Source organism: Ascaphus truei, unplaced genomic scaffold, assembly GCF_040206685.1.
Source record: "Ascaphus truei isolate aAscTru1 unplaced genomic scaffold, aAscTru1.hap1 HAP1_SCAFFOLD_1002, whole genome shotgun sequence".
In the NCBI taxonomy this organism is placed as follows: Eukaryota; Metazoa; Chordata; class Amphibia; order Anura; family Ascaphidae; genus Ascaphus; species Ascaphus truei.
The window spans coordinates 3,490-17,373 of record NW_027453866.1 but is presented as its reverse complement, the minus strand read 5'-3'; the positions used below and the strand labels follow the sequence as shown (position 1 = coordinate 17,373).

The following is a 13,884-nucleotide window of genomic DNA, read 5'->3' as shown; positions in this document are numbered from 1 at the left end:
TAGTGAGTGTGATAAACACGCCGTGCAGGTTGTAGTGAGTGTGATAAACACGCCGTGCAGGTTGTAGTGAGTGTGATAAACACGCCGTGCAGGTTGTAGTGAGTGTGATAAACACGCCGTGCAGGTTGTAGTGAGTGTGATAAACACGCCTCGCAGGTTGTAGTGAGTGTGATAAACACGCCGTGCAGGTTGTAGTGAGTGTGATAAACACGCCGTGCAGGTTGTAGTGAGTGTGATAAACACGCCTCGCAGGTTGTAGTGAGTGTGATAAACACGCCGTGCAGGTTGTAGTGAGTGTGATAAACACGCCTCGCAGGTTGTAGTGAGTGTGATAAACACGCCGTGCAGGTTGTAGTGAGTGTGATAAACACGCCGTGCAGGTTGTAGTGAGTGTGATAAACATGCCGTGCAGGTTGTAGTGAGTGTGATAAACATGCCGTGCAGGTTGTAGTGAGTGTGATAAACACGCCGTGCAGGTTGTAGTGAGTGTGATAAACACGCCGTGCAGGTTGTAGTGAGTGTGATAAACACGCCTCGCAGGTTGCAGTGAGTGTGATAAACACGCCGTGCAGGTTGTAGTGAGTGTGATAAACATGCCGTGCAGGTTGTAGTGTGTGATAAACACGCCGTGCAGGTTGTAGTGAGTGTGATAAACACGCCGTGCAGGTTGTAGTGAGTGTGATAAACACGCCGTGCAGGTTGTAGTGAGTGTGATAAACACGCCGTGCAGGTTGTAGTGAGTGTGATAAACACGCCGTGCAGGTTGTAGTGAGTGTGATAAACACGCCTCGCAGGTTGTAGTGAGTGTGATAAACACGCTGTGCAGGTTGTAGTAAGTGTGATAAACACGCCGTGCAGGTTGTAGTGTGTGATAAACACGCCGTGCAGGTTGTAGTAAGTGTGATAAACACGCCGTGCAGGTTGCAGTGAGTGTGATAAACACGCCGTGCAGGATGTGGTGAGTGTGATAAACATGCCGTGCAGGTTGTAGTGAGTGTGATAAACACGCCGTGCGGGTTGTAGTGAGTGTGATAAACACGCCGTGCAGGATGTGGTGAGTGTGATAAACATGCTGTGCAGGTTGTAGTGAGTGTGATAAACACGCCGTGCAGGTTGTAGTGAGTGTGATAAACACGCCGTGCAGGTTGTAGTGAGTGTGATAAACACGCCGTGCAGGTTGTAGTGAGTGTGATAAACATGCCGTGCAGGTTGTAGTGAGTGTGATAAACACGCCGTGCAGGTTGTAGTGAGTGTGATAAACACGCCGTGCAGGTTGTAGTGAGTGTGATAAACACGCCGTGCAGGTTGTAGTAAGTGTGATAAACACGCCGTGCAGGTTGTAGTGAGTGTGATAAACACGCCGTGCAGGTTGTAGTGTGTGATAAACACGCCGTGCAGGTTGTAGTGAGTGTGATAAACACGCCGTGCAGGTTGTAGTGAGTGTGATAAACACGCCGTGCAGGTTGTAGTGAGTTTGATAAACACGCCGTGCAGGTTGTAGTGTGTGATAAACATGCCGTGCGGGTTGTAGTGAGTTTGATAAACACGCCGTGCAGGTTGTAGTGTGTGATAAACATGCCGTGCGGGTTGTAATGAGTGTGATAAACACGCCGTGCAGGTTGTAGTGAGTGTGATAAACACGCCGTGCAGGTTGTAGTGAGTGTGATAAACACGCCGTGCAGGTTGTAGTGAGTGTGATAAACACGCCGTGCAGGTTGTAGTGTGTGATAAACACGCCGTGCAGGTTGTAGTAAGTGTGATAAACACGCCGTGCAGGTTGTAGTGAGTGTGATAAACACGCCGTGCAGGTTGTAGTGAGTGTGATAAACACGCCGTGCAGGTTGTAGTGTGTGATAAACACGCCGTGCAGGTTGTAGTGAGTGTGATAAACACGCCGTGCGGGTTGTAGTGAGTGTGATAAACACGCCGTGCAGGTTGTAGTGAGTGTGATAAACACGCCGTGCAGGTTGTAGTGAGTGTGATAAACACGCCGTGCAGGTTGTAGTGAGTTTGATAAACACGCCGTGCAGGTTGTAGTGTGTGATAAACATGCCGTGCGGGTTGTAGTGAGTGTGATAAACACGCCGTGCAGGTTGTAGTGAGTGTGATAAACACGCCGTGCAGGTTGTAGTGAGTGTGATAAACACGCCGTGCAGGTTGTAGTGAGTGTGATAAACACGCCGTGCAGGTTGTAGTGTGTGATAAACACGCCGTGCAGGTTGTAGTAAGTGTGATAAACACGCCGTGCAGGTTGTAGTGAGTGTGATAAACACGCCGTGCAGGTTGTAGTGAGTGTGATAAACACGCCGTGCAGGTTGTAGTGAGTGTGATAAACACGCCGTGCAGGTTGTAGTGAGTGTGATAAACACGCCGTGCAGGTTGTAGTGAGTGTGATAAACACGCCGTGCAGGTTGTAGTGAGTGTGATAAACACGCCGTGCAGGTTGTAGTGAGTGTGATAAACACGCCGTGCAGGTTGTAGTGAGTGTGATAAACACGCCTCGCAGGTTGTAGTGAGTGTGATAAACACGCCGTGCAGGTTGTAGTGAGTGTGATAAACACGCCGTGCAGGTTGTAGTGAGTGTGATAAACACGCCGTGCAGGTTGTAGTAAGTGTGATAAACACGCCGTGCAGGTTGTAGTGAGTGTGATAAACACGCCGTGCAGGTTGTAGTGAGTGTGATAAACACGCCGTGCAGGTTGTAGTGAGTGTGATAAACACGCCGTGCAGGTTGTAGTGAGTGTGATAAACACGCCGTGCAGGTTGTAGTGTGTGATAAACACGCCGTGCAGGTTGTAGTGAGTGTGATAAACACGCCGTGCAGGTTGTAGTGAGTGTGATAAACACGCCGTGCAGGTTGTAGTGAGTGTGATAAACACGCCGTGCAGGTTGTAGTGAGTGTGATAAACACGCCGTGCAGGTTGTAGTGAGTGTGATAAACACGCCGTGCAGGTTGTAGTGAGTGTGATAAACACGCCGTGCAGGTTGTAGTGAGTGTGATAAACATGCCGTGCGGGTTGTAGTGAGTGTGATAAACACGCCGTGCAGGTTGTAGTGAGTGTGATAAACACGCCGTGCAGGTTGTAGTGAGTGTGATAAACACGCCGTGCAGGTTGTAGTGAGTGTGATAAACACGCCGTGCAGGTTGTAGTGTGTGATAAACACGCCGTGCAGGTTGTAGTAAGTGTGATAAACACGCCGTGCAGGTTGTAGTGAGTGTGATAAACACGCCGTGCAGGTTGTAGTGAGTGTGATAAACACGCCGTGCAGGTTGTAGTGAGTGTGATAAACACGCCTCGCAGGTTGCAGTGAGTGTGATAAACACGCCGTGCAGGTTGTAGTGAGTGTGATAAACATGCCGTGCAGGTTGTAGTGTGTGATAAACACGCCGTGCAGGTTGTAGTGAGTGTGATAAACACGCCGTGCAGGTTGTAGTGAGTGTGATAAACACGCCGTGCAGGTTGTAGTGAGTGTGATAAACACGCCGTGCAGGTTGTAGTGAGTGTGATAAACACGCCGTGCAGGTTGTAGTGAGTGTGATAAACACGCCTCGCAGGTTGTAGTGAGTGTGATAAACACGCTGTGCAGGTTGTAGTAAGTGTGATAAACACGCCGTGCAGGTTGTAGTGTGTGATAAACACGCCGTGCAGGTTGTAGTAAGTGTGATAAACACGCCGTGCAGGTTGCAGTGAGTGTGATAAACACGCCGTGCAGGATGTGGTGAGTGTGATAAACATGCTGTGCAGGTTGTAGTGAGTGTGATAAACACGCCGTGCGGGTTGTAGTGAGTGTGATAAACACGCCGTGCAGGATGTGGTGAGTGTGATAAACATGCTGTGCAGGTTGTAGTGAGTGTGATAAACACGCCGTGCAGGTTGTAGTGAGTGTGATAAACACGCCGTGCAGGTTGTAGTGAGTGTGATAAACACGCCGTGCAGGTTGTAGTGAGTGTGATAAACATGCCGTGCAGGTTGTAGTGAGTGTGATAAACACGCCGTGCAGGTTGTAGTGAGTGTGATAAACACGCCGTGCAGGTTGTAGTGAGTGTGATAAACACGCCGTGCAGGTTGTAGTAAGTGTGATAAACACGCCGTGCAGGTTGTAGTGAGTGTGATAAACACGCCGTGCAGGTTGTAGTGAGTGTGATAAACACGCCGTGCAGGTTGTAGTGTGTGATAAACACGCCGTGCAGGTTGTAGTGAGTGTGATAAACACGCCGTGCAGGTTGTAGTGAGTGTGATAAACACGCCGTGCAGGTTGTAGTGAGTGTGATAAACACGCCGTGCAGGTTGTAGTGAGTTTGATAAACACGCCGTGCAGGTTGTAGTGTGTGATAAACATGCCGTGCGGGTTGTAGTGAGTGTGATAAACACGCCGTGCAGGTTGTAGTGAGTGTGATAAACACGCCGTGCAGGTTGTAGTGAGTGTGATAAACACGCCGTGCAGGTTGTAGTGAGTGTGATAAACACGCCGTGCAGGTTGTAGTGTGTGATAAACACGCCGTGCAGGTTGTAGTGTGTGTGATAAACACGCCGTGCAGGTTGTAGTAAGTGTGATAAACACGCCGTGCAGGTTGTAGTGAGTGTGATAAACACGCCGTGCAGGTTGTAGTGAGTGTGATAAACACGCCGTGCAGGTTGTAGTGTGTGATAAACACGCCGTGCAGGTTGTAGTGAGTGTGATAAACACGCCGTGCAGGTTGTAGTGAGTGTGATAAACACGCCGTGCAGGTTGTAGTGAGTGTGATAAACACGCCGTGCAGGTTGTAGTGAGTGTGATAAACACGCCTCGCAGGTTGTAGTGAGTGTGATAAACACGCCGTGCAGGTTGTAGTGAGTGTGATAAACACGCCGTGCAGGTTGTAGTGAGTGTGATAAACACGCCTCGCAGGTTGTAGTGAGTGTGATAAACACGCCGTGCAGGTTGTAGTGAGTGTGATAAACACGCCTCGCAGGTTGTAGTGAGTGTGATAAACACGCCGTGCAGGTTGTAGTGAGTGTGATAAACACGCCGTGCAGGTTGTAGTGAGTGTGATAAACATGCCGTGCAGGTTGTAGTGAGTGTGATAAACATGCCGTGCAGGTTGTAGTGAGTGTGATAAACACGCCGTGCAGGTTGTAGTGAGTGTGATAAACACGCCTCGCAGGTTGTAGTGTGTGATAAACACGCCGTGCAGGTTGTAGTGAGTGTGATAAACACGCCGTGCAGGTTGTAGTGAGTGTGATAAACATGCCGTGCAGGTTGTAGTGAGTGTGATAAACACGCCGTGCAGGTTGTAGTGAGTGTGATAAACACGCCGTGCAGGTTGTAGTGAGTGTGATAAACACGCCGTGCAGGTTGTAGTGAGTGTGATAAACACGCCGTGCAGGTTGTAGTGAGTGTGATAAACACGCCGTGCAGGTTGTAGTGAGTGTGATAAACACGCCGTGCAGGTTGTAGTGAGTGTGATAAACACGCCGTGCAGGGTGTAGTGAGTGTGATAAACACGCCGTGCAGGTTGTAGTGAGTGTGATAAACACGCCGTGCAGGTTGTAGTGAGTGTGATAAACACGCCGTGCAGGTTGTAGTGAGTGTGATAAACACGCCGTGCAGGTTGTAGTGAGTGTGATAAACACGCCGTGCAGGTTGTAGTGAGTGTGATAAACACGCCGTGCAGGTTGTAGTGAGTGTGATAAACACGCCGTGCAGGTTGTAGTGAGTGTGATAAACACGCCGTGCAGGTTGTAGTGAGTGTGATAAACACGCCGTGCAGGTTGTAGTGAGTGTGATAAACACGCCGTGCAGGTTGTAGTGTGTGATAAACACGCCGTGCGGGTTGTAGTGAGTGTGATAAACATGCCGTGCAGGTTGTAGTGAGTGTGATAAACACGCCGTGCAGGTTGTGGTGAGTGTGATAAACACGCCGTGCAGGTTGTGGTGAGTGTGATAAACACGCCGTGCAGGTTGTAGTGAGTGTGATAAACACGCCGTGCAGGTTGTAGTGAGTGTGATAAACACGCCGTGCAGGATGTGATGAGTGTGATAAACACGCCGTGCAGGTTGTAGTGAGTGTGATAAACACGCCGTGCAGGTTGTAGTGAGTGTGATAAACACGCCGTGCAGGTTGTAGTGAGTGTGATGCACTCCGGGCTCTGGGGACAGGGCGATACACTCTGGGGACAGGGCGATACACTCTGGGGACAGGGCGATACACTCTGGGGACAGGGCGATACACTCTGGGGACAGGGCGATACACTCTGGGGACAGGGCGATACACTCTGGGGACAGGGCGATACACTCTGGGGACAGGGCGATACACTCTGGGGACAGGGCGATACACTCTGGGGACAGGGCGATACACTCTGGGGACAAGGCGATACACTCTGGGCTCTGGGGACAGGGCGATACACTCTGGGGACAGGGCGATACACTCTGGGGACAGGGCGATACACTCTGGGGACAGGGCGATACACTCCGGGCTCTGGGGACAGGAGCCAAATGGTCCTTATCTGCCGGCAATGTGTGTGTTTCTCAGTGCTCTGCCAGGCCTGGCACCGGTTTTGTATGAAGATACATTGTGTGTCTGAATAAAGGCAACACAAGAGGTGGTGCGGATCTGCCCTGAGACAGGGGTTTAACCCAGAGACATTCTCTGAGATCCAATTCATAACTATCTTTCTATTCTATACAGAAACTGGTAAATATTTCTCCAGATGTGCTGAATGTCCACATCATACCGCCACAGACAAAGTACTTCACCATCGCCTACAGCAAGACGGTAAGTAGCACAATAACGCCCGGTTACCGAGGGCTTTTTATGGTACTTTTATCTTTTGCCTTTTCTACTCATCTGTTTGTATTTTGTATTTAATAGAAATATTGTGCAGTGCATTATTAGAATAAGAGGTGAGAGACGCTCCCTTTCCTTTGTGTTATGTATTTTCTCACTGGGTATTTTACGCCCCCCACATTGGGATTTAGCGGTGAGCAGTTGCCGCACGGAGGGGCGCTGCCGGATCTGCGTGTAAATCACGGCACATGGAAGGTTTTGGAAAACAACGAGTGAATTAGTTGGTAGTAAATCTAGCGATACTAGCCCTGTGGGATATGTTTTTTGAAGTAGGTAGTGTATATTTCTTTGGTTTTATTAACACACAGTAATACCCCTTTATTCAGCCTGTGGGGGTTTCTGACATGTTTCTTGCCCCCCTGCACAGAACATGCTTGCTCCAGGATTGGCGTTCACGGTCACCGTTGATTTCTTCCCTGATGAATGGAGATATTACTATGACTGTGTCCGGCTGCATTGCAAAGTAAGAGGCGTTCCGTCACTGTCACCGTCACTGTCACCGTCACTGTCACCGTCACTGTCACCGTCACTGTCACCGTCACTGTCACCGTCACTGTCACCGTCACTGTCACCGTCACTGTCACCGTCACTGTCACCGTTACTGTGACTAGCTGCAAGGGGGCTGTATCGCAGCGTTACATTGTGTCTGCGAGGGGGCTGTATCGCAGCGTTACATTGTGTCTGCGAGGGGGCTGTATCGCAGCGTTACATTGTGTCTGCGAGGGGGCTGTATCGCAGCGTTACATTGTGTCTGCGAGGGGACTGTATCGCAGCGTTACATTGTGTCTGCGAGGGGGCTGTATCGCAGCGTTACATTGTGTCTGCGAGGGGGCTGTATCGCAGCGTTACATTGTGCCTGCGAGGGGACTGTATCGCAGCGTTACATTGTGTCTGCGAGGGGACTGTATCGCAGCGTTACATTGTGTCTGCGAGGGGACTGTATCGCAGCGTTACATTGTGTCTGCGAGGGGACTGTATCGCAGCGTTACATTGTGTCTGCGAGGGGGCTGTATCGCAGCGTTACATTGTGTCTGCGAGGGGACTGTATCGCAGCGTTACATTGTGTCTGCGAGGGGACTGTATCGCAGCGTTACATTGTGTCTGCGAGGGGGCTGTATCGCAGCGTTACATTGTGTCTGCGAGGGGACTGTATCGCAGCGTTACATTGTGTCTGCGAGGGGGCTGTATCGCAGCGTTACATTGTGTCTGCGAGGGGACTGTATCGCAGCGTTACATTGTGTCTGCGAGGGGACTGTATCGCAGCGTTACATTGTGTCTGCGAGGGGACTGTATCGCAGCGTTACATTGTGTCTGCGAGGGGACTGTATCGCAGCGTTACATTGTGTCTGCGAGGGGACTGTATCGCAGCGTTACATTGTGTCTGCGAGGGGGCTGTATCGCAGCGTTACATTGTGTCTGCGAGGGGACTGTATCGCAGCGTTACATTGTGTCTGCGAGGGGGCTGTATCGCAGCGTTACATTGTGTCTGCGAGGGGACTGTATCGCAGCGTTACATTGTGTCTGCGAGGGGACTGTATCGCAGCGTTACATTGTGTCTGCGAGGGGACGGTATCGCAGCGTTACATTGTGTCTGCGAGGGGACTGTATCGCAGCGTTACATTGTGTCTGCGAGGGGGCTGTATCGCAGCGTTACATTGTGTCTGCGAGGGGACTGTATCGCAGTGTTACATTGTGTCTGCGAGGGGACTGTATCGCAGCTTTACATTGTGTCTGCGAGGGGACTGTATCGCAGCGTTACATTGTGTCTGCGAGGGGACTGTATCGCAGCGTTACATTGTGTCTGCGAGGGGACTGTATCGCAGCGTTACATTGTGTCTGCGAGGGGACTGTATCGCAGCGTTACATTGTGTCTGCGAGGGGGCTGTATCGCAGCGTTACATTGTGTCTGCGAGGGGACTGTATCGCAGCGTTACATTGTGTCTGCGAGGGGACTGTATCGCAGCGTTACATTGTGTCTGCGAGGGGGCTGTATCGCAGCGTTACATTGTGTCTGCGAGGGGACTGTATCGCAGCGTTACATTGTGTCTGCGAGGGGGCTGTATCGCAGCGTTACATTGTGTCTGCGAGGGGACTGTATCGCAGCGTTACATTGTGTCTGCGAGGGGACTGTATCGCAGCGTTACATTGTGTCTGCGAGGGGACTGTATCGCAGCGTTACATTGTGTCTGCGAGGGGACTGTATCGCAGCGTTACATTGTGTCTGCGAGGGGACTGTATCGCAGCGTTACATTGTGTCTGCGAGGGGGCTGTATCGCAGCGTTACATTGTGTCTGCGAGGGGACTGTATCGCAGCGTTACATTGTGTCTGCGAGGGGGCTGTATCGCAGCGTTACATTGTGTCTGCGAGGGGACTGTATCGCAGCGTTACATTGTGTCTGCGAGGGGACTGTATCGCAGCGTTACATTGTGTCTGCGAGGGGACGGTATCGCAGCGTTACATTGTGTCTGCGAGGGGACTGTATCGCAGCGTTACATTGTGTCTGCGAGGGGGCTGTATCGCAGCGTTACATTGTGTCTGCGAGGGTACTGTATCGCAGCGTTACATTGTGTCTGCGAGGGGACTGTATCGCAGCGTTACATTGTGTCTGCGAGGGGACTGTATCGCAGCGTTACATTGTGTCTGCGAGGGGACTGTATCGCAGCGTTACATTGTGTCTGCGAGGGGGCTGTATCGCAGCGTTACATTGTGTCTGCGAGGGGACTGTATCGCAGCGTTACATTGTGTCTGCGAGGGGGCTGTATCGCAGCGTTACATTGTGTCTGCGAGGGGGCTGTATCGCAGCGTTACATTGTGTCTGCGAGGGGACTGTATCGCAGCGTTACATTGTGTCTGCGAGGGGACTGTATCGCAGCGTTACATTGTGTCTGCGAGGGGGCTGTATCGCAGCGTTACATTGTGTCTGCGAGGGGGCTGTATCGCAGCGTTACATTGTGTCTGCGAGGGGACTGTATCGCAGCGTTACATTGTGTCTGCGAGGGGGCTGTATCGCAGCGTTACATTGTGTCTGCGAGGGGCTGTATCGCAGCGTTACATTGTGTCTGCGAGGGGACTGTATCGCAGCGTTACATTGTGTCTGCGAGGGGGCTGTATCGCAGCGTTACATTGTGTCTGCGAGGGGGCTGTATCGCAGCGTTACATTGTGTCTGCGAGGGGACTGTATCGCAGCGTTACATTGTGTCTGCGAGGGGGCTGTATCGCAGCGTTACATTGTGTCTGCGAGGGGACTGTATCGCAGCGTTACATTGTGTCTGCGAGGGGGCTGTATCGCAGCGTTACATTGTGTCTGCGAGGGGACTGTATCGCAGCGTTACATTGTGTCTGCGAGGGGACTGTATCGCAGCGTTACATTGTGTCTGCGAGGGGACTGTATCGCAGCGTTACATTGTGTCTGCGAGGGGGCTGTATCGCAGCGTTACATTGTGTCTGCGAGGGGACTGTATCGCAGCGTTACATTGTGTCTGCGAGGGGACTGTATCGCAGCGATACATTGTGTCTGAGAGGGGACTGTATCGCAGCGTTACATTGTGTCTGCGAGGGGGCTGTGTCGCAGCGTTACATTGTGTCTGCGAGGGGACTGTATCGCAGCGTTACATTGTGTCTGCGAGGGGACTGTATCGCAGCGATACATTGTGTCTGCGAGGGGACTGTATCGCAGCGTTACATTGTGTCTGCGAGGGGGCTGTGTCGCAGCGTTACATTGTGTCTGCGAGGGGACTGTATCGCAGCGTTACATTGTGTCTGCGAGGGGGCTGTATCGCAGCGTTACATTGTGTCTGCGAGGGGACGGTATCGCAGCGCAACATTGTGTCTGCGAGGGGACTGTATCGCAGCGTTACATTGTGTCTGCGAGAGGGCTGTATCGCAGCGTTACATTGTGTCTGCGAGGGGACTGTATCGCAGTGTTACATTGTGTCTGCGAGGGGACTGTATCGCAGCGTTACATTGTGTCTGCGAGGGGACTGTATCGCAGCGTTACATTGTGTCTGCGAGGGGACTGTATCGCAGCGTTACATTGTGTCTGCGAGGGGACTGTATCGCAGCGTTACATTGTGTCTGCGAGGGGACTGTATCGCAGCGTTACATTGTGTCTGCGAGGGGACTGTATCGCAGCGTTACATTGTGTCTGCGAGGGGGCTGTATCGCAGCGTTACATAGTCTCTGCGAGGGGACTGTATCGCAGCGTTACATTGTGTCTGCGAGGGGGCTGTATCGCAGCGTTACATTGTGTCTGCGAGGGGGCTGTATCGCAGCGTTACATTGTCTCTGCGAGGGGAACGTGTCGCAGCTTTACATTGTGTCTGCGAGGGGACTGTATCGCAGCGTTACATTGTGTCTGCGAGGGGGCTGTATCGCAGCGTTACATTGTGTCTGCGAGGGGACTGTATCGCAGCGTTACATTGTGTCTGCGAGGGGACTGTATCGCAGCGTTACATTGTGTCTGCGAGGGGACTGTATCGCAGCGTTACATTGTGTCTGCGAGGGGACTGTATCGCAGCGTTACATTGTGTCTGCGAGGGGACTGTATCGCAGCGTTACATTGTGTCTGCGAGGGGACGGTATCGCAGCGTTACATTGTGTCTGCGAGAGGACTGTATCGCAGCGTTACATTGTGTCTGCGAGGGGACTGTATCGCAGCGTTACATTGTGTCTGCGAGGGGACTGTATCGCAGCGTTACATTGTGTCTGCGAGGGGACTGTATCGCAGCGTTACATTCTGTCTGCGAGGGGGCTGTATCGCAGCGTTACATTGTGTCTGCGAGGGAACTGTATCGCAGCGTTACATTGTGTGTGCGAGGGGACTGTATCGCAGCGTTACATTGTGTCTGCGAGGGGACTGTATCGCAGCGTTACATTGTGTCTGCGAGGGGACTGTATCGCAGCGTTACATTGTGTCTGCGATGGGACAGTATCGCAGCGTTACATTGTGTCTGCGAGGGGACTGTATCGCAGCGTTACATTGTGTCTGCGAGGGGGCTGTATCGCAGCGTTACATTGTGTCTGCGAGAGGACTGTATCGCAGCGTTACATTGTGTCTGCGAGGGGACTGTATCGCAGCGTTACATTGTGTCTGCGAGGGGACGGTATCGCAGCGTTACATTGTGTCTGCGAGGGGACTGTATCGCAGCGTTACATTGTGTCTGCGAGGGGGCTGTATCGCAGCGTTACATTGTGTCTGCGAGGGGAACGTGTCGCAGCGTTACATTGTGTCTGCGAGGGGACTGTATCGCAGCGTTACATTGTGTCTGCGAGAGGACTGTATCGCAGCGTTACATTGTGTCTGCGAGGGGACTGTATCGCAGCGTTACATTGTGTCTGCGAGGGGACTGTATCGCAGCAAAACATTGTGTCTGCGAGGGGACTGTATCGCAGCGTTACATTGTGTGCGAGGGGACTGTATCGCAGCGTTACATTGTGTCTGCGAGGGGACTGTATCGCAGCGTTACATGTGTCTGCGAGGGGACTGTATCGCAGCGTTACATTGTGTCTGCGAGGGGACTGTATCGCAGCGTTACATTGTGTCTGCGAGGGGACTGTATCGCAGCGTTACATTGTGTCTGCGAGGGGACTGTATCGCAGCGTTACATTGTGTCTGCGAGGGGACTGTATCGCAGCGTTACATTGTGTCTGCGAGGGGACTGTATCGCAGCGTTACATTGTGTCTGCGAGAGGACTGTATCGCAGCGTTACATTGTGTCTGCGAGGGGACTGTATCGCAGCGTTACATTGTGTCTGCGAGGGGACTGTATCGCAGCAAAACATTGTGTCTGCGAGGGGACTGTATCGCAGCGTTACATTGTGTGCGAGGGGACTGTATCGCAGCGTTACATTGTGTCTGCGAGGGGACTGTATCGCAGCGTTACATTGTGTCTGCGAGGGGACTGTATCGCAGCGTTACATTGTGTCTGCGAGGGGACTGTATCGCAGCGTTACATTGTGTCTGCGAGGGGACTGTATCGCAGCGTTACATTGTGTCTGCGAGGGGACTGTATCGCAGCGTTACATTGTGTCTGCGAGGGGACTGTATCGCAGCGTTACATTGTGTCTGCGAGGGGACTGTATCGCAGCGTTACATTGTGTCTGCGAGGGGACTGTATCGCAGCGTTACATTGTGTCTGCGAGGGGACTGTATCGCAGCGTTACATTGTGTCTGCGAGGGGACTGTATCGCAGCGTTACATTGTGTCTGCGAGGGGACTGTATCGCAGCGTTACATTGTGTCCTGCGAGGGGGCTGTATCGCAGCGTTACATTGTGTCTGCGAGGGGACTGTATCGCAGCGTTACATTGTGTCTGCGAGGGGACTGTATCGCAGCGTTACATTGTGTCTGCGAGGGGACTGTATCGCAGCGTTACATTGTGTCTGCGAGGGGACTGTATCGCAGCGTTACATTGTGTCTGCGAGGGGACGGTATCGCAGCGTTACATTGTGTCTGCGAGGGGGCTGTATCGCAGCGTTACATTGTGTCTGCGAGGGGACTGTATCGCAGCGTTACATTGTGTCTGCGAGGGGACTGTATCGCAGCGTTACATTGTGTCTGCGAGGGGACTGTATCGCAGCGTTACATTGTGTCTGCGAGGGGGCTGTATCGCAGCGTTACATTGTGTCTGCGAGGGGGACTGTATCGCAGCGTTACATTGTGTTGCGAGGGGACTGTATCGCAGCGTTACATTGTGTCTGCGAGGGGACTGTATCGCAGCGTTACATTGTGTCTGCGAGGGGGCTGTATCGCAGCGTTACATTGTGTCTGCGAGGGGACTGTATCGCAGCGTTACATTGTGTCTGCGAGGGGACTGTATCGCAGCGTTACATTGTGTCTGCGAGGGGACTGTATCGCAGCGTTACATTGTGTCTGCGAGGGGACTGTATCGCAGCGTTACATTGTGTCTGCGAGGGGCTGTATCGCAGCGTTACATTGTGTCTGCGAGGGGCTGTATCGCAGCGTTACATTGTGTTTGCGAGGGGACTGTATCGCAGCGTTACATTGTGTCTGCGAGGGGACTGTATCGCAGCGATACATTGTGTCTGCGAGGGGG

At 52.2% G+C, this 13,884-nt stretch overlaps 1 protein-coding gene across 1 annotated transcript in view; it reads left to right on the top strand.

Annotated features, from left to right (window-relative positions):
- The window catches only part of LOC142474881 (cilia- and flagella-associated protein 221-like), a gene marked incomplete at its 3' end in the record, with an annotated part of 43,367 nt that extends 36,066 nt beyond the window's left edge, over positions 1-7,301 (top strand). Inside the window, exons 4-5 of the mRNA XM_075581023.1 lie at positions 6,671-6,757; positions 7,197-7,301. Coding sequence (XP_075437138.1) covers positions 6,671-6,757; positions 7,197-7,301 — 192 coding nt within the window. The remainder of the gene's footprint in view (positions 1-6,670; positions 6,758-7,196) is intronic.
- Between the last annotated feature and the right edge of the window lie 6,583 nt (positions 7,302-13,884).